At 42.8% G+C, this 24,833-nt stretch overlaps 1 protein-coding gene across 8 annotated transcripts in view; it reads left to right on the top strand.

The window, feature by feature from the left end:
• The first annotated feature begins 1,248 nt into the window (after window positions 1–1,248).
• FGD5 (FYVE, RhoGEF and PH domain containing 5) overlaps window positions 1,249–24,833 on the top strand; it is a 157,071-nt gene continuing 133,486 nt past the window's right edge. For 6 of the 8 annotated variants that reach the window (XM_060688289.2, XM_060688293.2, XM_060688291.2 and 3 more), the window contains exons 1-2: window positions 2,599–3,183; window positions 21,447–24,384. In XM_060688289.2, coding sequence (XP_060544272.2) covers window positions 3,171–3,183; window positions 21,447–24,384 — 2,951 coding nt within the window. In that variant the 5' untranslated portion in view covers window positions 2,599–3,170. Of the gene's footprint in view, window positions 1,414–1,520; window positions 1,663–2,598; window positions 3,184–21,446; window positions 24,385–24,833 lie in introns of those variants that run through there. The other 2 variants (XM_060688292.2, XM_060688294.2) reach the window with 2 other exon arrangements.

The raw sequence follows: 24,833 nt of genomic DNA on the forward strand, positions 1-24,833 counted from the left end.
GTAGAGGAAACCATATTAGATAGGCTATCTGAAGGATAGAGTATAATCAAGCAACCAAACTTAAAGTGCTGAAAAATGTCTTAATTTCCTCTGGTCCAGAATGGACCATATTAACAGCCACTTCTGTAAAGTGTAGGCATTTGCTCTTGAGGACTTTTACTCTAATAAATTTTGCTACATTATTATTCCCATATTAACGGGCAGTTAATCTAAGTGAGCAATTATCTGGTAAAGATATACTCTCAGAATCCCTGTAATGAGATCCAACAATGGATCGGGTTTTCCTCATTAATCCTCTGCTTCACCTACAAATCAAATCAAATCAAATCAAAATAGAGCTGGAATGGACCTTGGAGGTTTTCTAGTCAGGCAGGAGATCCAATACCATTTCAGACAAGTGACTGTCCAGTCTCTTCTTAAAAACCTCCAGTGATGAAGCACTCACAACTTCTGAAGGCAAGCTGGCCTGGTGGCTCAGCAGACTGATAGCATTGTGAGTAACACCAGCTGTCTGCAATTACTGTAAATTCGAATCTCACCAGGCTCACGGTTGACTCAGCCTTCCATCCTTTCTAAGGTAGGTAAAATGAGGACCCGGTTTGTGGGGGCAATAAGCTGACTTTGTATAAATATACAAAAGTATGAAGGCTATTGCTTAATGCATTGTAAGCCGCCCTGAGTCTCTGGAGAAGGGCGGCATATAAATCAAATTAAAAAAAAAAAAAGCTGTTCTACTGGTCAATTGTCCTGTTAGGAAGCTTCTCAATGTTTATATTAGTCCTTGAGTGTGAGTAAGGGTGAATTTGGGTAAACTAGACGAGAAGACTTCCATTAATCAGTGGAACAACTTGCCTCTAGAAGTTGCGAGTGTTCCAACATTGGGAGTTTTTAAGAAGAGATTGGGCAACCATTTGTCTGAAATGCAGTAGGGCTTCCTGCCTGAACAGGGGCTTGGACTAGAAGACCTCCAAGGTCCCTTCCAACTCTGCCATTCTGTCAAATTCTGCTGAGGACGTCTGTGTGAGAAGGCGATGGGTGCCTTCTCACAAGCAACTCCCTCAGCAACTCAACTGCAGTGGGATTCCTTTCCCCAGACCCTATATATATAAGGCCCATTCGTCTGGTTGTATAAAATGGGCCACAGCGCTTGCAAGCACAGCAGCCAGCCAGGTATTATCAATGGGGTTGCCGGTTGAGGAAATTGTGTCATCTTTCCTGAGCTTGGAAAAAGCAGGGCTGAGCGAGGGGGGGGAAGGGCGAGTTAACCCCGACGCGGAATTCAAACGTTCCTCGCCTCTTCTCAGCCTGAGGCTTGATGGGGTAGTAGAAGGTTTTTTTTTTCCCCGCCGGGAGGAAACGCTTCACTTCACATCACATTTTCACCCAGGAGCTGAGCTTGCAGTCTCTTTCCAGGTAACGTCCCTCTCCGCTGACAGGGCCCGATCCACCTTCTTCGCCCGCCTAGAAGCCAGGGTAACAGCGGCCGCCTCTCCCCGCCCCCTCTCCTCTCTGCGTGGCGATGGGGAAGACCCGGCTTCTCGCCTCCCACTTCTCCGCTCGCCTCTCTGGAAGTTTCCCCCTCACCAGCCCTCAGCCCTTTCCAGCTCTCAGACCCCCGCGCGAAGCTCTACGTCGGATGCAGGCTGGGACTCCGGGATTTAGGTCTGTGCGCGCCGACTTGGCAGTAAATCTCTCTTAAATCCCATTTATAGCGCAGGATTGGGGTTGGCTGTTAAGAGGTGTTTAAGGGGAGCCGGCCCGCCCTAAGTGTCTTCGAAGAGCTGGAAGGAGCCTTCGAAGTGAGCGCGCCAACCAACGCGCAAAACGAAGGCGGTGGGCTCTGGGTCCTTCCCAAACACCAGAGGCGAAGGAGCTTTTTTTTTTTTTTTTCTCATTGGTTCGCCCTCCGAATCAATGAAAGCTCCAGATCCGAGGGGCCCCGGCGAGGCTTCCCGCACTGAGTTTGTGAAGCCCCGCCAAGTAGACCAAGGGCAAGCGCGCTCCGGTGGCTGCCTCTGCTGTAGCTTTCCGCTCAGCCGGGGTTGCGCCCATGCACGGAAAGGAAGGAACGCCCGAGTGTGCCCAGACGGATCATTCATTGCCCCAGGAATAGCGGTGCTTAATAGCGAAGGGGGGGAGGGGGAACGATACGTTTTCGGATGGGGCTCCATTTCTTGCCGAACTTCGACAGGGTCGACCCGCCTTCATCTTGCAAAGTGGCCGATCGGCCGCCCCGATAATAGCAGTCTTGGCGCCGCGAGTCCCACTGTATAATCTCAGCGGGATGCGCGCACGAGATTATAGTTGCTTTCCATTTCTTGCATTTCTTGAATACTACCGTTACGCTGGCGTTCAGTTTCTGCGGTCTCACGTTAGCAATGGGTAGGGAGCCGGGAGGGGAGGGGAGAGAGAGAGAGAGAGAGAAGGGAAGGTATATTATTCGTTTTCTTCGTTTCCACCCTTGGCTTTCTAAACCTCTCCCCCCCCTCAAAAAAGAAAAGAAAAGAAAAGAAAAAAGCGGCAGCCGCGGTCTCTTTAAATCTCTGGCTTGTTTTTTGGCGTTCGTGCTCGCTTCCCCCCACCCACCCACCCACCCCCCTCCTTTCGCGGCTGCTTTTCAGTCCCTGCGTGAGCAAAAGGGCTTCCTCTGCAGCGAAGGAAGGAAAATGCTTGTCGGCCGGAGGAGGAGGAGGAGGAGAGGAGGAGGAGGAGAGCAGCAGCTTCCCTGGGCAGCGCTCGGCGATCAGAGACTGGCAGGGACCTTCCAGTTGCAACAAACTGATAGCGGCGATGGGGCAGGGCGACGGCAGCTGGCCGCGGCACTGAGCGCCCGACGTTGGTGCCGCCCGGGCTAAACCACGCTCTTTGCCCTTCTTTTCAGCCCAGAAAGGTGCCGGACACTTTTGGGGGAGAGAGGGATCGCTGCCGCGCTCTCTCTCTCTCTCTCTCTCTGTCTCTCTCCCGGCGCAACTTGCCGAGCGGATTCTTCCCCCGCCCCTTTCCGATCCATCCATGCCCCGATCTGAACTTTAGCTGCCCCTGGGGCTCCTGCGGAGGGAGCCACCCAAAGAGCTCGGAAGCCGCGAAGATGATTTGAAAGCTCGGGTGCGAAAAGGGGGAAGAGCGCGACTTGGCGAGGTTGTGTGTGTGTGGGGGGGAGACTTCGGAAGATGAGCCACGCAGGTAAGGAGGCTCCGCAAGCCGGGCCAGGAAAGCCCAGGACTAAGAGAAGGGCGCGGGTGGGTGGGCGAGTGGGTGGGAGGCAGGATCTCCGCGCAACTCCCTTTGGGAACGCGCAAGTCGAGGGTTCTCTTAGCCAAGAGTCCGAGGGAGACCTTGAGCTTCGTGCAATCGCTCCTGGAATTAAAGGGAGAGGGGCGGGCGGTCGTTAGCCAAGAGCCGGAATGCCAAACATTTCTCCCAGGGCACAAGAACCCCGAAGGATCCCCCGCCCCCCCCCTCCCCGGGAAAAAAAAAAGAAAGTGCCACCTTCCCAGAGGTCATTCGCTCCAAAGATTTATATGCCGCTGCTCCTTTATCAAGACTCTCAAAGCAGAGGGAAAACGAGCCACGAAAAAGAAATCACCAGAGTCGCAGAGTAAAGTGGAAATTGGGATATCTAGAGACCGGCGAAGCGCAGTTTGCGGTGGATTTAGGGGATCCGTTCCTTGCCTCTTTTTTTTTTTCCCCAGTTCTATACGGATATCAGAGAAAGGAGGCTTTCTACCCCACCCACCCCACTTTTCCTTTGTGCCTTTCCTCGCCTTCGGCTCCGGTTTCCAATCTTTTCGGCTTTATGCTTGTGCTTCTTTCTTAGAATAAAGGCGAGGGAGGGGACGGAGGGTGGAATAAAGAGGGAACTGGGGTGAATCGGTTCTTGGGCGCTTCCCCCAGCCTTGCGAGTCGAGTTCCCTCCCACCCTTAGCCTAGACTAGAGGAGAAGTCCCTGTTGGACTTGCAGTGCCGACCGGTCTGCTGGTCCTGGGGGCAGCTCATTTATAACGGTCTTTGGAGCCAACTTTTTCTTCAGGTCTCTTTCTCTTTCCTCGCCGCCTCTCACCCCACCCCTCCGCCGCTCTCTCCCTCCCTCCTCCCGCTGTCTTCCCCTCGTTGGGTCTCTTCCTGGCTGGTACCGTCGTCCCCCCGGCTCGGCGCCAACCTTTGCCGAACTGTTCCGCTATTTGTTATGCCATTCGCCGTCGTTTCTGTGGCGCTTTGCATGTGGGGTTTGCATTGGGAATCTGAGCGTCGGAGGAAGCCGGGCAGTCCGGGGACATGAGGGCAGATCTTTCTCGACTAGTACCCTTTATTTTTTATTTTTTAATGACCCTGTCGGTTAAGAATGATGGGAGTGCTAGTTCAACGAATCCAGAGGGCACCGCTTTATAGAGAGAAAGAATTTCCCCCCCTAACAGCACCCTCCAAATACACTCACACACACACACACACACACAGAGAGAGAGAGGGGGGGGGAGACCCAATTATTCTGCTGCTTCTCAATCCTTAGTGGTGACTGGTGCAGCTAAAAACCACACAAAAGGCGTTTTTTTCCAGCAGAGGGCAATACAATTGTTATGACTGCCAAACTCTTCCTTCCTCTTCAGTTACATCCCTAGGAAATAGATAGATGGGCCTTGCTTTCAAATTTCCATACCTGGGGGAATGCTTGCAGCTCTATCTGGGTGTTTTTGTTTTGTTTTGTTTTGTTTTGGTAGAACTGCCATACAAGGAGGAGGGCAAGGGGAGAGAGAGAGAGAGGAAGAGAGCATGAGATTCCTAGATGGTCTTGTAAGAAGAGTGCCTTAGAAGTTTATGACAGAATTTCTCAATGGTTCTGGTGAAAAATGACGGGTGATCGGATTCTGAGGATTGAGATTTTAGCTCCCAAGACAGGGAAAATGACTCAGGCCTTTCCTTAAAGGCAGGATCTTCCCTAGGATTGCAGGCTAAGGTCACGGAGCTCATGAGTTGGGATTGCTCTTCTTTAATCATCCTACCTTACTTACAAAACCTTAGAAAGGGAGAAATGCAGGCATTATGCCCTTCCTTTGGTGAAATTTCCATTCTTTCTTATCACTTCACATTTTTTCTCAAGAGAAAGAGAGGGAGGGAGGGAGGGAGGGAGGGAGGGAGAGAGAGAGATTTTTAAGGAAGAGAAATCAGAATATTAGCACAAGGTCTTTTGGTGGTCCGTGCTGGGAGTCACCGTTTAGAAGCCCTAAAGGAAAAAATTGTACCTAAAATGCTTCAGAACATAGCAATTTGATTTTATGTAGAAATCAAATTGCAATCTTTGCAGGAAGAGAGTTATATTAGTCTGTGGTGGGAGCCAACAATCAGGAATCTGACAGCACCAGAAGGAATTTGGTAACATTTCAATATTTTTCAATTTCAATAACTTTTTTTGTTCATTTGTTTGGTGCCTTTGACCCCAGTGTTGACTCCTGGCACCGGCCTTACATGTCCCAAGAGTTTTCTTGGTGAGATTTTAGAAGTGGTTTGCCCTTGTCTCTTTCCTAGGGCTAAGAGAGAATGAATGGCCCAAGGTCACCAGGCTGGCTTTATTTATTTATTTATTGGTTCAATTTATATGCCGCCTTTCTCTGGAGACTCAGGGCGGCTTACAGTGCGTTAAGCAATAGCCTTCATACTTTTGTATATACCTGCTTAGTAGGGCTTTCGGGCCCCCCTAAGCGGTGTTCTTTTTTATACAATGTCAGTTTATTGCCCCCACAATCCGGGTCCTCATTTTACCTACCTTGAAAGGATGGAAGGCTGAGTCAACCTTGAGCCTGGTGAGATTTGAATTTGCAGTAATTGCAGGCAGCTGGTGCTACTTAACAACACTTTAGTCTGCTGCGCCACCAAGGCTTTGCACCTAAGGCAGGACTAGAACTCACAGTCTCCCAGTTTCTAGCCCAGTTCCTTAATCATGATACCAAACTAGTTCTCACTTTGGCTGAACCTACTCAAAATAATTAGAATGAGTAAGTAGCAAAATGAAATACCATTGCATAAATGTTAAAAAAACATGACACGGAAAGTGATTCTGATTTATCTTTAATTGTGATAGAGAAGTATACCCTATCCAAACAGATGGAGTTTTTCTTGGTAGTGGATTAGGGCCACTAATGGTTTTTGGGTCAATTATTATCTCTCAGTCCAACCTCACAGGCTTGTTGTAGAAAAAGTGAAGGCCAGGCCACTCTATATGATGCCTTGAATACTGGATGAGAAATGAAGGCAAGTAACAAAGAACAAATGACTACAGGTAGTCCTTGAGCTATGACCACAATTGAGCCCAACCTTTATGTTGCTAAGTGAATCATTTGTTAAGTGAGTTTGCCCCACTTTATGATGTTTCTTGCCACGGTTGTTAAGTGAATCATTGCATTTGTTAAGTTAATAACATGGTTGTTAAGTGAATCCAGATTCCCCATTGACTTTGGTTGTCAGAAGGTCGCAAAAGCTGATTGTACGACCCCAGGACACTGCAACCGTCATAAATATGAACCACTTGCCAAGCATCTGAATTTTGATCATGTGACCATGGGGATGCTGCAACGGTTGTAAGTGTGAAAAACAGACATAAATCACATTTTCCAGTGCCCATAACTTTGGTCACTAAATGGACTATTGTAAATCAAGGACTACCTGTAATCAGACACAAACTACTGCCTTTGAAGGAGATCTTGGAATTCTTCTCTCTTTCATCTCCGTCCCATTCCCATAACTTTTGGATAATTTTGCTAGCTTCCTTGTAGATTTGATTCAATCCTCAAACCAACCAACCTCCCTACAACATAATCCCATCTGTACACCCTGGGAATCCTGTGAGTTTGGAAGCCAGGAAATTGGGATAGAGGCTGGTTTATGCCAATGAATCACTGCTTCATTTTGACACATTCTAACATATGTGAGGGACGCGGTGGCTCAGTGACTAAGACACTGAGCTTGTCGATCGAAAGGTCGGCAGTTCAGCAGTTCGAATCCCTAGTGCCACGTAATGGGGTGAGCTCCCGTTACTTCTCCCAGCTTCTGCCAACCTAGCAGTTCGAAAGCATGTAAAAAATTCAAGTAGAAAAATAGGGACCACCTTGGTGGGAAGGTAACAACGTTCTGTGCGCCTTTGGTGTTTAGTCATGCTGGCCACATGACCACGGAGACGTCTTCGGAGGGTGCTGGCTCTTCTGCTTTGAAACGGAGATGAGCACCGCCCCCTAGAGTCGGGAACGACTAGCACATATGTGTGAGGGGAACCTTTACCTTTAACATATGTACCCATTGCCTTACTCCCATTGCATGTTGCAGTAGGCAACATGTTGCATGAAAAGGGAAAGGGATAATATGGAGAAAAAAAATAATAGAAAGACTAAAATAAGAAAAAGAAAATACAGCTAGATCTCATTTACACTAGTGTCATTCACTGTGCAGCTCCATTCCTTTCTGTCCTTGGTAATCATTCTTCTTTCCACCATGTCCAAACTCCACTCGCTACCTTTTCTTGAGTTGTACTTTAAAGAATGTACATTGGAAATGCTTCACTTCTTGATAACAGTATGAATAATCGCAGTGGCGAAATGTTTGTACTGAGAATATTTAGATAACCTTTAGATAGGTGACAAAGGCTGAATTTTTGAAGACTTTGATTATTCTAAGAATAGGCTATTCTAATATGTTGATAATGGGAGGACCCCTACAGTGAAACATCAGCCCAATGAAAAAATGATTAACGTTGAATGGATTTCAAAGCTCTTTTCTTTTCTTTAAAACTTGCAAGTTTAGCATTCCATATATATGAATAGAACTGAGGCTATGCAAAAAATATGTCCTTCAATCCTTGTCCCATCTGCTCCTCCTCAATCTCAGAGTACCTTAATTCTATCTTAGAATTTAATTTGGGATAGTCTGGGGACTCATTTTATATCTGCAAGATAATCAAAGTTTTTGTTCTTTGTTACCCTTTTTTCTTAAAAAAAAACAAAAAAAAAAACCTTCCAGGCTGTTTTGTGATCTAAAAAAAAGCCAAGGAAAGTAATTTCCTTGAGACATCTTTCTTTGGAAATTAAATACAACTAGTCCTCATTTAGTGACCACAATTAGGACTGGCAATTTGGTTGTTAAATGAAGTGGTCACTAAGGACTTGAGCGTTCCTTGCTTTACAGATCTGCAAAAGACCGTTTGCAAAGTAGCTGGTTGCAAAATTGTTTTTTCATCACTGTCGCGACTGCAAATGAATGCTAAATGAATCAGTTGCCAAACAGGGACTACCTGTAATTTCTTTTCTATTAGTTTTATTAGAAATGCTTGGGGGGGGAGGGGGAAATGGATTAGAATATGTTAACTCAGCGTTACTAATAATACTTGTGAATTCAGGTAGTGGGCATTGTAATTTGTGAGGAATAATTTGGCAAAAATGAACACACAGCAAACAGCAATAGCAACAGCACTTAGACTTATATACCGCTTCACAGTGCCTTACAGCCAGTGGTGGAATTCAATTATTTTTACTACCAGTTCTGTGGGCGTGGCTTGGTGGACTGGGTGTGGCTTGGTGGGCGTGGCAGGGGAAGGATACTGCAAAATCTCCATTCCCACCCCACTCCAGGGGAAGGATACTGCAAAATCCCCATTCCCACCCCATTCTGTGGCCAGCCAGAGGTGGTATTTGCTGGGTCTCCAAACTACTCAAAATTTCCACTGCCGGTTCTCCAGAACCTGTCAGAATCTGCTGAATAGCACCCCTGCTTAAAGCCCTCTCTAAGCGGTTTACAGAGTCAGCATATAGCCCCCAACAAACTGGGTCCTCATTTTACTGACCTTGGAAAGATGGAAGGCTGAGTCAACTTTGAGCCTTCAGAATCGAACTCCTGGCAGTGAGCAGTGAGTTAGCCTGCAATACTGCATTCTAACCACTGGGGCACCACGATTCTTGGTTATGAATGGAAATGATTATGAATAGGCCTTTTCAGAAGCAGCATCTCAGGTATGGAAGAACCTCTGCAGGAAAGCCTGTTTGTTATCGTTTCAGCACCAGAGGGAAGACCTTCCTATTTCCTTGGGCATTTCATTCTCCTTATCTTGCTTTTATAGTTCAGTGTCAAGAGTGTTGCTTTGCATGCAGAAGGTCTGAGGTTCAGCCCCCAGCAATTCCAAGCAAGCCTATAAAAGTAAACACCAGATTAAATATAAAGGGCTGTTTGAAACCCTGAGGAGCCACTACTAATCCTTGCCAACAGTGCTGGGCTAGCTAGACCCGGGGGTGGGGGGTGTTTCACTCTATTCAAAGATGCTCCCTGAGATGCATTTTAAGTAGTTTTAGCTCCATGACATTTTTAGATGCTTATATTAGCCTCTGTTGTTTATAATTGCTGTTTTAATTGATTCTTGTAATTGGTTTTTTTTTGTTGTTGTTGTACTACTTTTGATTTACACGGGTTTTATTCACGCTTTATTAGTACATTGGATTGAAAGCTATTGGATTGAGAGCTATTACCTAGAGGGTGACAGATAAATCTAGAAATAAATAGTATGCAATTAAATGATTACTCTCTCAAGCAACTTGGCAGATCTGTAGTCTCCTCTACTGAAGGTTGAATGCCTTCTCTCCAAGGATACTGCAAAATATCCATTCATACCCCACTCCCAGCCAGAGGTGGTATTTGCCAGTTCTCCAAACTATTCAAAATTTCCACTATGGGTTCGCCAGAACCTGTCAGAGCCTGCTGAATAGCAGCCCTGGTTGGAGTGGTCTTAGAAATTCTTTGGTTGGGCTGTTTACTGAGTCGTGGTGGCACAGTGGTAAGAATGCAGTACTGCAGACTATTTCTGCTGACTGCCGGCTGCCTGCAATTTGGCAGATCAAATCTCACCAGGCTCAAGGTTGACTCAGCCTCCCAGCCTTCCGAGGTGGGTAAAATGAGGACCCAAAGTGTTGAGGGCAATATGCTGACTCTGTAAAACCATTTAGAGAGGGCTGTAATAGCACTGAGAAATGATGTATAAGTCTAAGTGCTATTGCTGTTGCCATTTTGTCAGTTTATATTCTGAATATAAACTGTCAGCAAACAGCATGCCTTACTAGCACTGATGATGTTACCTAGTTAGGGTAATGAAACATCTGCAAGAAAACAAGCAAGCTCAGAGAGCACCAAGGACCCCTTAGACAGCAGACTGACAGAAAATTTATTTTGGTCATTTGACTAATAAAAATACAATCAATAAAATGAATAATACAAAACGTATCCCCTAACAACAAGTTGTCTGCCTATCTGTCCTCTTTCGGAAGAAAGCAGCTTCACAGATGAGCACCTACCAGGCATCAGTTGGGTGTGGGTAATGCATACTGTGTTTCTCCAAAAAGAAGGCTGGGTCTTATTTTCTTTTGGCCCTCGAAAAAATGGCTAGGCCTTCTTTTTGGAGGATTCTAATTATTGACTCACCTCACAGCAGTGGCACCAACAGCCCCATCCAGCAGGAGCCCACTGCTGACCCACTTCTTCTGTGGCCACTTACCGCCCCTTGCATGCATCGCCTGAGGCATCTGAAGGTGAAATGGAGGCCGGGGCGATGCGTGCAAGGGGCGGCAAGTGGCCTGAGAAGAAGGCGAGGCAGGTGTCAGGGTGTGTGAGACCTGGTAAGTAGGGCAGCTCCACCCCCTATCCCCACCCTAGTTTATTTTTTACCTGTGTGCCTCGCCTGCCCCCGGAATGGGCAGGGTCTTAATTAGGACTAATTTTGTGGGTGGGGCTTAATTTGATTGCATGAGCTCAAAAACTTGATAGGGCTTCTTTTCAAGGTAGGTCATCTTTTTGGAGAAACACGGTATCTTAAACTAAAAACAACTAAAATGCACATGCACCACCACCAACAAATCTCAAAGTAAGTCTAAATCAGGCTTCAAAACTGATGCTACTAGAAAAAAAGAAAAAGAAAAGCCTAAATCTTTTGTGGATCAAGTTAGCTTTATCCAAGTATCAAGGCCAGGGCTAGTCACTATTCTCTGTTTCTTTTGATTATACATTCTTCTTTCTTCATGGACTTAAAAGCCATCATATATATAACCAGTCTGTCCCTCCACCCAGGAAATCCCATAAATATTATTATAAGTCTTTGGGCTTCTCCTGAAGATTTCTTTGATGTTTCTCATGAGAAGGAAGCTTTTTTTAAAAAAAAATAAAATCTGGTTTAGTCAAAATCTAATGACATAACACTCCCCCTTTCACCTACCCCCCCCAAATTGAACAAGTCACACTGAAACTTTTTTAGTTCTCCCAAGTCTGCTTTAAGTGGAGTGTTTGTGATCTGAGGCCCAGTAGCTAAGACCACTGAGCTTGTTGATCAGAAATGTTGGCAGTCAGGCGTTTCGAATCCCTAATACAAGTCTCTTGTGTGAGCAGGGGGTGGACTAGATTACCTTCCAACTCTGTTACTGTTACATAATTAGAGGGGACACAGGTTTGACCCAGAGACAAGCACTGGTGCTGCCTTTTTTCCAATAATGTTAAATACAAGAAGAAACTTAATGTGCCAGAGCATTACCAAAGTTTATTTGTTTGTTTATTGAATTTATATAGTCGCCTACTCACTCACAGCAACTCTAGGCAGCTTACAGACAATGTAGAAAAAATAAATAAAATAAAATAAAATAAAATAAAATATTTAAAAAATAATAAAATAATAAAAAGTAATAAAATAATTATAAAACAATAACCCCCCCTCCCTCTTTGCCAGCACACACTCAAATTATTTAATGGGCTCCATCCCACTCTGGGTTCCTCAGGCCTGCTGGCAACACCACCTCTTCAGGGCCTTGTGAGCGGGGGCCAATCTAATTTTCAGAGGGATAATGCTCCAGAGGATGGGAGCAGAGAAGTTTTTAGGTTCCACCAGAGGTAATTCCTTAGGGACAGGACCAAAATATTTCTTGCCTCCCTGCTCTAGTGGGTCAGGTGGATATGATCGGCAAGAGCCTTTTTCACCCTTAAACAGTGATAAAGGAAGTGAAATGGATAAAGCTAAAATCTGAGATGTTTCTAAATTTAAGTTTACAAATCAAACAACATTGGATAGTTGTATATAGTTATGTATTGTATATAGTATTGTATATAGTTGTCAGTTGACGTTCTCAGTCTGGTCCTCTGTTGGAGCAGGAAAATACTCTCTCCTGATTGGTTGTGGGCTGATCAGCTTCCCTATAAAAGGAGCTGTGTCAGCCAGGGAGCAACAGTTGCCTCACAGGCAGTATTGAATAAAGAACTGTTAGAAATCACTTTTGCCTCCATTCTTCACCCAGTACATAACGGTAGTTATTAGTTTATATCTCCTCCAGTGAGGAGGGAAAAAAAACATATGAAACATTTAGGAAAAAAATAAGAGAATTACAAATTTATTTATTTATTTATTTATTTATTTATTTATTTATTTATTTATTTATTTATTTATTTATTTATTTATTTATTTATTAGTTTGATTTATATGCCGCCCTTCTCCGGAGACTCAGGGCGGCTTACAATGTTTTTAAGCAATAGCCTTCATACTTTTGTATATGCCTGCTTAGTAGGGCTTTTGCCCCCCCCCCCTAAGCGGTGTTCTATTTTATACAAAGTCAGCTTATTGCCCCCACAAACTGGGTCCTCATTTTATCTACCTCGGAAGGATGGAAGGCTGAATCAAATTACATCTAAACCTGTTGTAAAACCACGAATAAGCTAGAACCATTACGTATCTATCAGGAAATATCATAAGCATCATAAATACAATGGCATCATATACAATGTGACATGATATTTCTAGAAAATGTAGGTTTATTGCTCTCAGCAGCAACCAAGATCTGGGCTGTTATTAGGCAGAATGAGACAGTTGCTGTAGGCCACAGATGTCAAACTTGCCATGTCATGTTGCCATCACGTGATGCTTCATGACGTTTTCCCCATTCACAGAGCTGGGGTGGGCATGGCCTGTGCATGATGCATCCTGCTCGCAGGCTGCCAGTTTGACACCCCTGCTTTGGGCTATAGATTTGGGGGAATTTACAGAATCAAACTGTGTGTCAAAGTAGCTTCCTTACATATCCTAAATTGACTAGCTATCCTAAGTACCGAGGTAATCTTCAGCTGCCAGTTAAGTGTTGGCTAGGTGCCATTTAACCTTTGGCACATGTTAGAAAATATCTTGGATTGGTCCTGGCAACCATGATTTTTCACTTATAAGTATAACAATCTGATACACACAGACACACACACACACAATCTGCAAATGTGTAAAACCTGAGGGATGTGAAATCAATGACATCTTGGATTTATTTACTGTTGCATCCTGAGATAATGTGGATGACAACTCAGATGGTTTACAACCTTAGCAGAGATTCTCTGGCTGGAATTATGTCCTTGTAAATCACTCAACCCTTGATTTTAATGATCCCTGTAACATATATAAAGTCAGGCCATCAAGCATATGCTCCAGATTTATCTGAATGCTGAAAAATGCGGATATGGCTTATCTGTACAATCCTATTAAACATTGGTTTATTGAGTGGTTAAGAAAGCCCAAAGGGCAGAATTGTAGATTTCACTTCAGTGCAGTAATCTGGAAATGAGTTAAAATAAATGAAGGTTAATTGGTTGATTATTATTAGAATTTGCATTGATTGTTTCAGTTTTACTGAAACTGTAATTACTAGCAACGTGAAACAAATTTTGTTGTATAAATCAGTGAGAACCTCCTGTTAAAAGGGATCAGCTATGCTGATTCTGGGTTTTTGAGAACAGAGGGGAGCAGCTTTAGAGAAGTTGTGTTCTCCAAGTAGATCTATGTCTGTGCCACTATGAGCAATATCAGTCCAATGGAGGAGGTTGCTATGATCCCTCTTCTATTGCTCTTGTAGAAAAAGGAGGAGGAGGAAGACTAAAAGGCTCCTGATCTTCCAACTGTGCGAACTTTGGCTGGAGTCAACCCCAATGCTAGTTTTTGTATGAATTGGAACCTATACATATATTACTTTATTTAGAACTGGGTGCTCTAATTCAAGAGACTCTGTCATGGTTCCAAGAAATGGCCCAATCAATTCAGGACTCCGAGGCTGTGGCTTTTCTCAAAGATCCATTTTTATTGGGTACAGCATAGTGGCACGTACAAATGTGAAACCAACTGTAAATATTTCCTGCATTTTGTTATAATAAAAAAGAATAGATATCACCCACCCCTCCTAGTGTCACTGGTCACGTTAACCAACCAGGTGGATGGTAGGCTGCACAGCTAATCCCTCCAGCTGTTAGGAGTTCTTGTTGAGATGACCTTGATACCTACGGGCCTTATCGCTGTAACCTCTGGCACCTTGGAGGAAATTATCCCACTCCCCTTAGTTCCCCCTCCCCCCATATATATGGCAACTAAAAAACAAAGGAACGTGGCTTCAGCTAAAATCGTTTTGAGAATTGACAGGCTGTTTTTGTTTCTAACAACATGCAAACTAATATTCTTAAACCAGTTGCTATTGTTATCACTCCTATCCAATAGAAATAATAGGTTTGGCAAGAAGCTGATAATACATCACAGCTGGAGAAGGCCGATACTATATAAACAATTTGGAAGAGTAAAGTTTTTATCCAATTAAATTTCAAAATTGAAATTTATATGCTCATCCTTTGATATTGACAGCTCATTTCAAGCAGACCTGTAATCTTAAGAATGGATAGATGGATAGAATTCCATCAGCGGAATCTTAAGCATGGACAGAATATGTTTGTGGACATCATCTTTGTCTGAGAAATAACTTTCTGTGCATACTAGGTTTTCCTTGCAGGATGCAAAGACAAGGACGTGGGAAGATGTGCTATCGGTTTTGCTTTCAATTGAGGACCACTTGATTCAATTTAAATTGTCTGCCAAGCAAAGGCTATTGATTTGTAGAGACAGTGATTGCCAATGTGACTGAGCTGTTCCACTCTTTGCCACTGTCCCTCTGCTGTCTTTCTACTTTCTGTCTCCCATAAAAAGTTGACACATTCCCAGATCTATGGGAATTTTTATTCTAGATGACTCTTCCATTATAGTTTGGCAAAATGCAAATCCACTCTATGGATTTGTGCAAAAAAAAAAATATTACTGTTTGGAAGGAGAAGCAGAAATGTGTTTTTAAAAAGATAACGGCAATTTAATCCTCACAAATGCCAGAGAGCAAGGGACATCTCAGAAGAGATAATATATCGATTAGAATGTGACACTGTTTCATGAATGCAGGGTTTGGACCAAGAAAGACAGTATACTTTGCATTAAGATATTATAAGTTGCATGATTGATTTATGGTCACCAAGATAATAGAAGTTATTATCTTGAAGATCATGAGGATTCAAACTGCTACTGCAGTACAATGATACTCGAAAACTGAGTGATATTATCTGAACTACAAATGGTGAATGCTCAGCTGGTTAGATATAAAATAACTAAGATCTTGTCTATGTGAGTAGGTTTGTATGTGTGTAATTCTATCTATCTATCATATCTGTTTTTCACATCATATCATACAGTATATCGTATCATATCGATCCTTCCATCCCATATTATATCCACCCACCCATCCATCTCTATCTATCTATCACTTTTTCCAAACGTCTCAGTTTCACTGTAGTGATTGTGGTATAAAGGTTGTCCAATTCATTTAGAATATTTCCTTCAGACAATGAATGACTGCAAAAAAAAAAAAAATCTGCCTCATGAGAGAAGAATTAAATGTAGAAGTTGAGCTGTACTGCACAAAGAGTAGTCAGCATCTTCCAGGTTTACAGATTATACAGATTAACAGAGTTGAAAGGGACCTTGTAGGTTATCTAGTCCAACCCCCTGCCCAAGCAGGAGACCCTCCTACATCATTTCTGACAGATGACAGTCCAATCTCTTCTTGAAAGCCTCCAGTGATGAAGCTCCCACAACTTCCGAAGGCAATTTCTGTTCCATTGGTTGATTCAGAGGCAATGATGATTATTTATCAAAAAATATTTACATATTGCTTCTCGGAGGCTAAAAATAGTTTGTGATCAAATAGGACACAGTTTTGCTCTAAGAGCTGAAAACGTGTTCTTTGTGGGCATCCTAGCATGGTGCAGTCTAGTTTCCCACTCCGTTAGCAAACCATGAAAAACTTCCTATGTCTCAAAGGGACACCGGAAGAAAAGTAACTAACAAATATTTACTACTACACAGGAAATTAAAAGCCAACTGTTTCTTAACCACTTTCATCACAAAAGAAAACTGCTCTCCTATCTTAGAGATCCTTTGAAAATTTAAACTCAATGGGATTCTTGAAAGGGACACAGCCCTGCGGGAACCAACTCTCATCCAGAGGAAAGTGGACAAGCAGAGGAAGAAGCAAAGCCTGACAAGGAAGCTTCAAACAATAAGGGGAGGAGATCTATGAAAGAGTGATGATGCTTAGGCTTAGAACGTTGTTATCGCCTCCTAGCTTCCCCCTGCTTCCCCTGGCAGTTCAGTGGCCCAGTTCCTGAAATAAACAAACATTTTATTAAAAAAATTTAATATCTTAAAAATACCTCTTGCACAGGTCACTTTCAATTGTGACACAGAAATGGGCCAATTGTGCAAATGTTTCTGTCAAGTATGATTGAAATTCTTCCTAGGAAAATTTCCATTTTTTAATGCATGTATAGAGAAACCCTATAAGGGACGTGGTGGCTCAGTGGCTAAGATGCTGATCTTGTCGATCAAAAGGTCGACAGTTCAGCGGTTTGAATCCCTAGTGCCACGCAATGGGGTGAGCTCTCGTTACATGTCCCAGCTTCTGCCAACCTAGCAGTTCGAAAGCATGTAAAAAATGCAAGTAGAAAAATAGGGAGCGCCTTTGGTGGGAAGGTAACTTCGCACCTTTGGCATTTAGTCATGCCAGCCACATGACTATGCAGATGTCTTCCCACAGCACTGGCTCTTTGGCTTTAAAACGGAGATGAACACTGCCCCCTAGAGTCGGGAATGACTAGCACATATGTGCGAGGGGAACCTTTACCTTTACCTATAGAGAAACCCTACTCCCAATTGAGGAAACAAGTAAAGAAACCTAATTCAGTAACAAAACACAGCAATGAACACCTCACAGCAAAGAGGGAAGGTGGCAGCATGAACTGCCCAGCATGAAACTTTGGGGGGACATGACTTTTGGGGATTCCCAGAGATTTCTTTGGTTTGCACCGTGTGGCTCACACACCTGAAAATGGCAGGCAGCATAGCACATTTCTTACCAGTGTCATGAAGAAGAGATACTCCAGATTGCCAGTCTTGGGTTAAATATATATTGTTCTCTCTATTTATGAGCTGGTTCTTTGTGGATATAGCAGGAGGACCACTGAATTCCCCATAGCCAAGTTTAATGATTTATTTAAAAACTAAGCTGAATTATTTCGTGTTTTCTATTCTTTTTGTACTTTTTGGATTTTTTAAATACTAAAATACAATAAATATATAATTAAAAGAGCAGTAACAAGACTGTATATGGAGATCACAGTTATTCAAGACCAACCTTACTAGAACAACATCCAGAGTTGATGGGAGTGCAGAATTTCCAGCAAGCATGAAAATGGACGATGGAATTTTGTTATTTGATACAGCTGATTTCCATCAAGCTGAGGAATGATTGGTTTAAATCATAAAATTCCATTATTCCATTATAACAAGAGAATATATAGGCATTTAATGAATGTCTTTTGATAAGAGAATTAATGAAATATGATCAAATAAATCATGATCAAATAATCAAAAGCTGGGATAGACTGGATTTTTTTAAACAAATGTGGCATTAGAATAATGCAAGGGAATCTTACACTGATTTCTATTCTGAGATAATAAACAAGAGTTGAAGACAGTGGTAATTCTGTTGTATATCTCATGCTGGCAGACAGCAACAAGGCTCATTGTGATATCCTGAGCTGGGGTGTGGTGAAGAAAGCTACTATTTCTTTTTCTGTAACTAAAACAGAACCCAAAGCTGCCAAGGCCATCAATCATAAAGCCTTTGTGAGCATTTAGAGTGGTGTTAAAACAAAATAAAGCTGCTTGCCAAAAAGACATGCCCTTTATACTGTTGTTGTTAAGAACAAGAAAAACAACTGAAGAAATTATATGGTGAATTTATGCTGATACCAATTATAGTCCTGTACCTTAATTACAAGCAGGACACACTTTCTAATTAGCATAAAGAATTTTGATTTAATCAGAGTTGAGTACTTTGAAGTCCTATCTATTTTGTGGGAGATGACATGATTCAAATGGTTCAAAACTGGTTCGAACTGGACTTCAGTTTAATTGGCAATGAGCAGCAGTCCAGTAGAATATTTTTGGACATGATCAACTGATGACCTGATTACTATCTTCAAATGTCTGAAGCAGTGGTGGGTTTCAAAATTTTTTACTACCAGTTCTGTGGGTGTGACTTGGTGGGCGTGGCATGGCTTGGTGGGTGTCGCAGAGGAAGGATACTGTAAAATCTCCATTCCCTTCTGATCAGCTGGGACTCGGGAGGCAGAGAATAGATGGGGGTGGGGCCAGTCAGAATTTTTACTACCGGTTCTCCGAACTACTCAAAATTTCTTCTACCGGTTCTCCAGAACTGGTCACAACCTGCTGAAACCCACCTCTGGTCTGAAGACTATAAGCTGAGGGAGTAAATATGTTCCTGTTGTTTCAGAGGTCTGGACCCCAAGGATGAAAATTTCAGGAGACCACAGACTGGCTAACATTAGGAGATAATTTCTAAATGTTAACATTATTTAACAGTGGCTGCTACAAGAAATAAAGGTCTCTTCTTTAGTGGAGATATTTTCACAATCACTGGATGGCCATTTCACAAGGATGTTGTAAATGCATCTATTATTATAGAATTTATTTTGAACAGAGGTTTAGATGAAGTGACCTCCAAACTCTTTTTCAGTTACAGAAGACTTCATTTGTTAGCAGAAAATAAAATGCTAGTAAGTTAAGAGCCGAGGTGGCGCAGTGGTTAGAATGCAGCACTGCAGGCTACTTCAGCTGACTGCTAGCTGCAGTTGAAATCTCACTGGCTCAAGGTTGACTCAGCCTTCCATCCTTCTGAGGTGGGTAAATGAGGACCCAGATATGCTGACTCTGTAAACCGCTTAGAGAGGGCTGTAAAAACACTATGAAGCAGTATATAAGTCTAAGTGCTATTGCTATTAGAGAAATCTCTTATGACTGCCTTCCTTGTGCTCTGCACATTCTAATTTTTATTTATGTATTTATTTTTGTGCTTTCAATTCAGTTTTGACTCTTGGAGACTCTCTGAACTGGTCCTTATAGTTTTCTTGGCAAGTTTTCAGAAGCTTTGTTGCTGCCTGAAGCTGAGAGAAAGTGATTGGCTCAAGGTCACCCAGCAGGCTTTGTGCCTCAGATAGGACTAGAATTCACCATCTCCCAGTTTCTAGCCTGGGGCCTTAACCTCTAGACCAGGGGTGTCAAACTGGATTTATTCAAGGGCCGGATCAGCATTGTAGTTCTCCTCTGTGAGCCGGGTGGGGAGGAGACAGATGCCTCCTGCAGCACTTTTCCGGGCAAAATGGGGCATGCGGAGACCATGCACGACACCCCCTCCATGGCCCGTTTTGGCTGGCAAAATGCTGCAGGAGGTCATCCAGGCTATAAATGGAGCCTGTAGACCTTGAGTTTGACACCCATGTTCTAGACCAAACTGGCTTTTGCGCTCTAATAACTGACTAGAAGAATTGTGGCCTGATGTACAATTTTTTGGGTCTGAAAGTTTGTCTAGAGGGGGGAGGGGAGTGAAGTTTGCATAGATAGGGAAGGAGTGAAGTTTTTTTTTCCAGCACCCCGTGGATAATGAACTACAGAATTATATTTATTTAATATGGATTATACCCTGTTTCCCCTAAAATAAGACATCCCCTGATAATAAGCCCAATCGGGCTTTTGAGTACATGTGCTAAAATAAGCTCCCCTGAAAATAAGCCCTCTCCAAAAATATTTAAATGCATGCGCAGCCGGTGCCCACCATTTCCTCTGGTTAGGGTTAGGGAGACAGGCAAGAGGAGCCCCGTCTTGCTCCATGCGCCCTAAAATAATAAGACATCCCTGAAAATAAGACCAAGCACTTATTTCGGGTTTCAAAAAAATATAAGACAGGGTCTTATTTTCGGGGAAACACGATAGATAAAAACATTCTGTATCCTTATTTAGTCCAGTATCTGTGTTTTCATAGGAAACCAATGAACCATAACCTAAGGTTAATGGCCTTTCTGACTCTTAAACTAGGTTCTCATCACATGATCATCACATTACAGTCAACCATTAACCTGTTTATAATTCCCTGCTTGGCACCTATCACCCCACAGTCATGCTAATGAAGTTGAGGACTACCAGTTTGGGGAATACATAGATCCTTACTATCGTCACTCTTTCCTGGTATCCCATAAGTCCTTATGCCGGGAGAAAAGTGGCTAGACTTCTCTACATCTGTAGATCTTTCCCTACAGTCATGCCAGCTCTCCTTGCTCCTGGCTCCCTCGAGTCTTGGCTATGAATTTTCTTTGGAGTTCCTGTCTAGGGAAGAGTAGTTTGACCCAAATTGTCTTGGCATAATTTTGGCTAACAGTGTCCCCTTTTCAAATAATACTAACTGGTTTAGCAGATTTGTGCAGCATGATGCACCCTTAACTGACTCAGTGAAAAGCCTGTGAAGCCCACTTTATTCTACAGAGGAATCTAGAGTCAAATTCAAGCGCTATATCTGATTTCTGCCCCCCCCCCTTGCTTAAAATAAATTATGTCATTGAGGCCAAACCTCAAGATCTCCTCTACGTGAGACTAATGGTGTTGGGAGTGTGTAGCCTCTAGAAAAAAGATAATCAAAGGGAGATTCATGAAGTGCTTGTAGAGAAAGCATAAGGAAGAAAGCAAGAAGTTTTTCTCTACTGGGAACATAGTTTTATGTTACATGAAATAGATCCAGGTTCCATATAAGCATCTTCACAGAGTTAGTTTATCAGATGAACTTATTACAAAGGGAAGTTATGTGAGCTTTTTTTTAATTTGCTGGATGTGGACAAGCAGGATGCACAGCCATCCAACAGGAATGGTTTCGCTTGAATTTTTGCACTGAGCAAGAGGTTATATTCAATGTCCTGCTCCCTTTCTGGTCTTCTCTGAATCTAAGAAGTAGGGCAGCCAAGCTCTTACTGCTGATGTTGGAAGGAAAGCAGACTTTAAGAAGGAGCTTGCTTGAGGCAATGCAGGCTGAATGTGGCAGTTTCTTGTTCCTGTTTCCCTCCAACCCAGCAAATACACTAAAGCTATCATTTCCCCTACTTTGTATATCTACAAAGGAGTATATTAACAACTAAATGTTTCTTAGTAATGTAGAAGCTTGTTAATATAACATTTCCTGGTGTTTTTCTTTTTCCTGTTCCAGATCTTACAAAACCACCACTGGCCCCAAAACCAAAGATCTTCAGTCATCTGGCTTCCATAGCTGCTTCCAAATTTCCTCCGTCGCTATCAAGGGCTGGCACACTTCATAATTCAAACTCTATGTCTAGGGGTCCAAAACCACCCATTGCTCCCAAGCCAAAAATCTCTGCTGACAACGATCCTGCAATTTTACAGAGATCCAGTGTTTATGCTAATAATACCTTTAACAAATATCCCAATGGAAAACTGGAAGCAGAACTGTATGAAGAAAACCAGTGCAACAACACGGACTGTCCAGAATCAGAAGACGGCAATGAATACATTGTAATTCCTGATGTTGAATTGACCGATAAAACATACAGTGACTTTGAACAGGAGCCAGCCGAGAATGAGATTTTGCACACTCTTGAACCAGTAGGTGAGGAAGATGGTAATTGTACGGATAGCAATGACGTATGTGATGGGCCGATAAATGTAATGAAGAACAAGGATACTGAATCGGTGGGAGACAACTCCGTGGAATCAACTGAAATCCCAGCACTTGACTGCCCTAAATTTGAAAGTGAAAAAGAAGATGCTGCAAGAGATGAATATGAAAAAGTGGACAGTGAAGATCCTCCCAGTGAGACACAAATGAACTGTGCAGATGAAACTCTAAGCAAACTGGATTTGGTAAATGATAACAATGAGTATAACATGGACGGCAAAATATTGAATGGGGAATCTTTGAAAGAAACTATATATGATGATATCATTTTAAGACATTTAGAGGAGCCAAAATCAGCAGGGGAAGATCTGCCTCTAATTTGCAAAGGTTTAGATGCAATACAGTTTTTAGAAGAGGAACAATTAAATACTGATCTAGAATTGGGCCCAGCAAATCACAACAATAATGATTCAGCCTGGACTAGAGAAGGAGAGTTTTTAGAAGATATTGATGTAAATACTGATGCTCACATTGCTAATGATTCTGAAGTGGACACGGGGTTAGAACCAAGTGGGTCTGAGCTTGGTATTGAAGAGACTTTTAACGGGGCCACAAATGAAATGGATGAAAAGGAAGATGAAATAGACCTAAACGCTGAGGGAGAAGATCTTGACAATGTTTGCCAAACTTCTGAAATGAAGAATGTGGTAGAAATAACAGAGACTGAATGTGAATCAGGGGAAGATTCTGGAGAACAAAACGAAATGATAGACACAGAGACAATGGATGATAGCTGCCAGATCATTCCCTTTGGAAATGATGGCAGTGAGGATGCTCAGGATTCTCCAGATGAAGATCTGGATGAAGATTTGTCAGGAAAAGAGACTGAAATGCCTGATAATAACCTATCCCTCAGTTCTGAAGATACTAATGGGCACAAGTCTGACTCGCAGTTTAGAGAAGAATCTAAGTCAGATGTTTTACTTGGAGATCACAGTGCGAGTGAATGTACTTTAGAAGATACACATGTGAATCAACAAATACTCCAGGTGGATCATAGCAATAAAGAGGAAACTGTCCCAAATCTAACCAGAGAAACATCAACTGAAAAATCTGGGCTTTCTGTTGGAGAATTGGCTAAACTGGAAACAAACTCAACCAATGAATATATGATTGAGGAAGCCACAGAGGTCTCCGAAGTGTCGGTTGCGCCTGACAACAATGGAGAAGTAGCCAGTGATTCCCTAGATGACCCATATGTCCTTGGAGACACTTTGCCTACAGCAAATGAATTTCTTTATGCTGGAAGAGAAACGCAGGAGGCTGATATCCAAAACAGCTCAAGTGATTTCAGGGAGGGAGAGAACGCAGAAAATGAAAACCACTTGCTTTCCATAGATCGGAAAAACATTGTTACTAGAACAAGGTCTCACTCTGGGAAAGTACCTGGTTATGTGCCAGAAACAGTTCCAGAAGAAACAGGGACAGACACTGAATTGCAGACCTTGAGCACAAACACCATTATTACTGAAAATGTAAGACACAGTTTTTGTTGGGCAGAAGGAAAACCTATAGAACTGGCTAGAACGCTGCCTGCAAAGCCAAGACGCTTCATTTTGTACCCTCGATCTTATTCAGTGGAAGGCAGAGACACCCCTGTCTCTCTGTATCGAGAAACCGATAGCTCTATATTAGATTATAACAGATTAAACAGGACAGATGAGCTGTCATTACCATATGTAATTGGTTCCTCAGGTAGCTTTTCCCAGAGGAATCACCTAACATCCAGTGGGGTTTCCACTCCTTCCTCTGTTGTTGATATTCCACCTCCCTTTGAACTAGCCTGTATCACCAAGAAGCCCATCACAAAAAGCTCCCCGTCACTTTTAATAGATAGCGAATCTCCTGATAAGTATTGCAAGAAAAAGAAGTCCTCGTTTAAAAAATTTCTCACTTTGAAATTCAAGAAGAAGGCAGAAAACAAAGTCCACGTAGATGTTCATGTTTCTTCTTCAAGGTCCTCCTCAGAGTCTAGTTATCATGGACCTTCCAGGGTGATGGAACTGGACAGAAGAAGTTTGAGTAGTTCACCTCAGCTGTTATCACGGACTGCCAAGCTGAGGGCCTCTGAGTCTCCGACTGTTCTTTTCTATAAGGACGGCAAGAGAAAAGGAACACCCAAAATGTTTAGCAGAAGTGTGTCAAGGGTAGAGTCATTTGAAGATCGTTCGAGGCCCCCTTTTATGCCTCTGCCTTTAACGAAGCCCCGGTCCATTTCGTTTCCCAATGCTGATACTTCTGACTATGAGAATATCCCAGCCATGAATTCTGATTATGAAAATATACAAATACCTCCGCGAAGGCCCACTAGGGCAGGAACCTTTACGGAATTTTTTGAAGATCCTAGCAGGGCCTTATCTGCTGCAAATGAGAATGACGGCTATGTGGATATGAGCAGCTTTGCAGCCTTTGAAAACAATAAACAGCAAACCACCAACCAGGAAACAGAAAGGTATTGTAGCACATATTTATATAAGGCCTGTTAGCCTTGACCACAGAAGGCTAGACTTCCTGTGTATTGGGAGCTAAAGGCTTATTCTCAAACTTACTTGGCTTATCTAACTTTTTTCAGGAAATGCTTTCTATAAAGTATTTAGAATAGGGCATGGTTGTTTTTTTTTAAATGGTATTTTATATATGTAGTTTAAATGTTTCCTCACTTTGAATACTTATCAGAAAATTGCTAGATTTTCATATCTGGGACCCAATAGCAAATCAAGTTAAATTTTATGAATTTTCTGTAAAATTTGGACTGAAACTTGTTCATTTTCATTCTGAATAATGCTTCTACACTGTGGGTGTAGCTTTGAACTCTTACGTGAATAATCCAATACAGGTAGTCCTGGATTTATAACCATTCATTTAGTGACCGTTTGAAGTTACAATGACACTGAAAAAAAA

The sequence above is a fragment of the Pantherophis guttatus genome, chromosome 2 (assembly GCF_059756535.1).
Source record: "Pantherophis guttatus breed Tessera chromosome 2, ASM5975653v1, whole genome shotgun sequence".
Lineage (NCBI taxonomy): Eukaryota > Metazoa > Chordata > Lepidosauria > Squamata > Colubridae > Pantherophis > Pantherophis guttatus.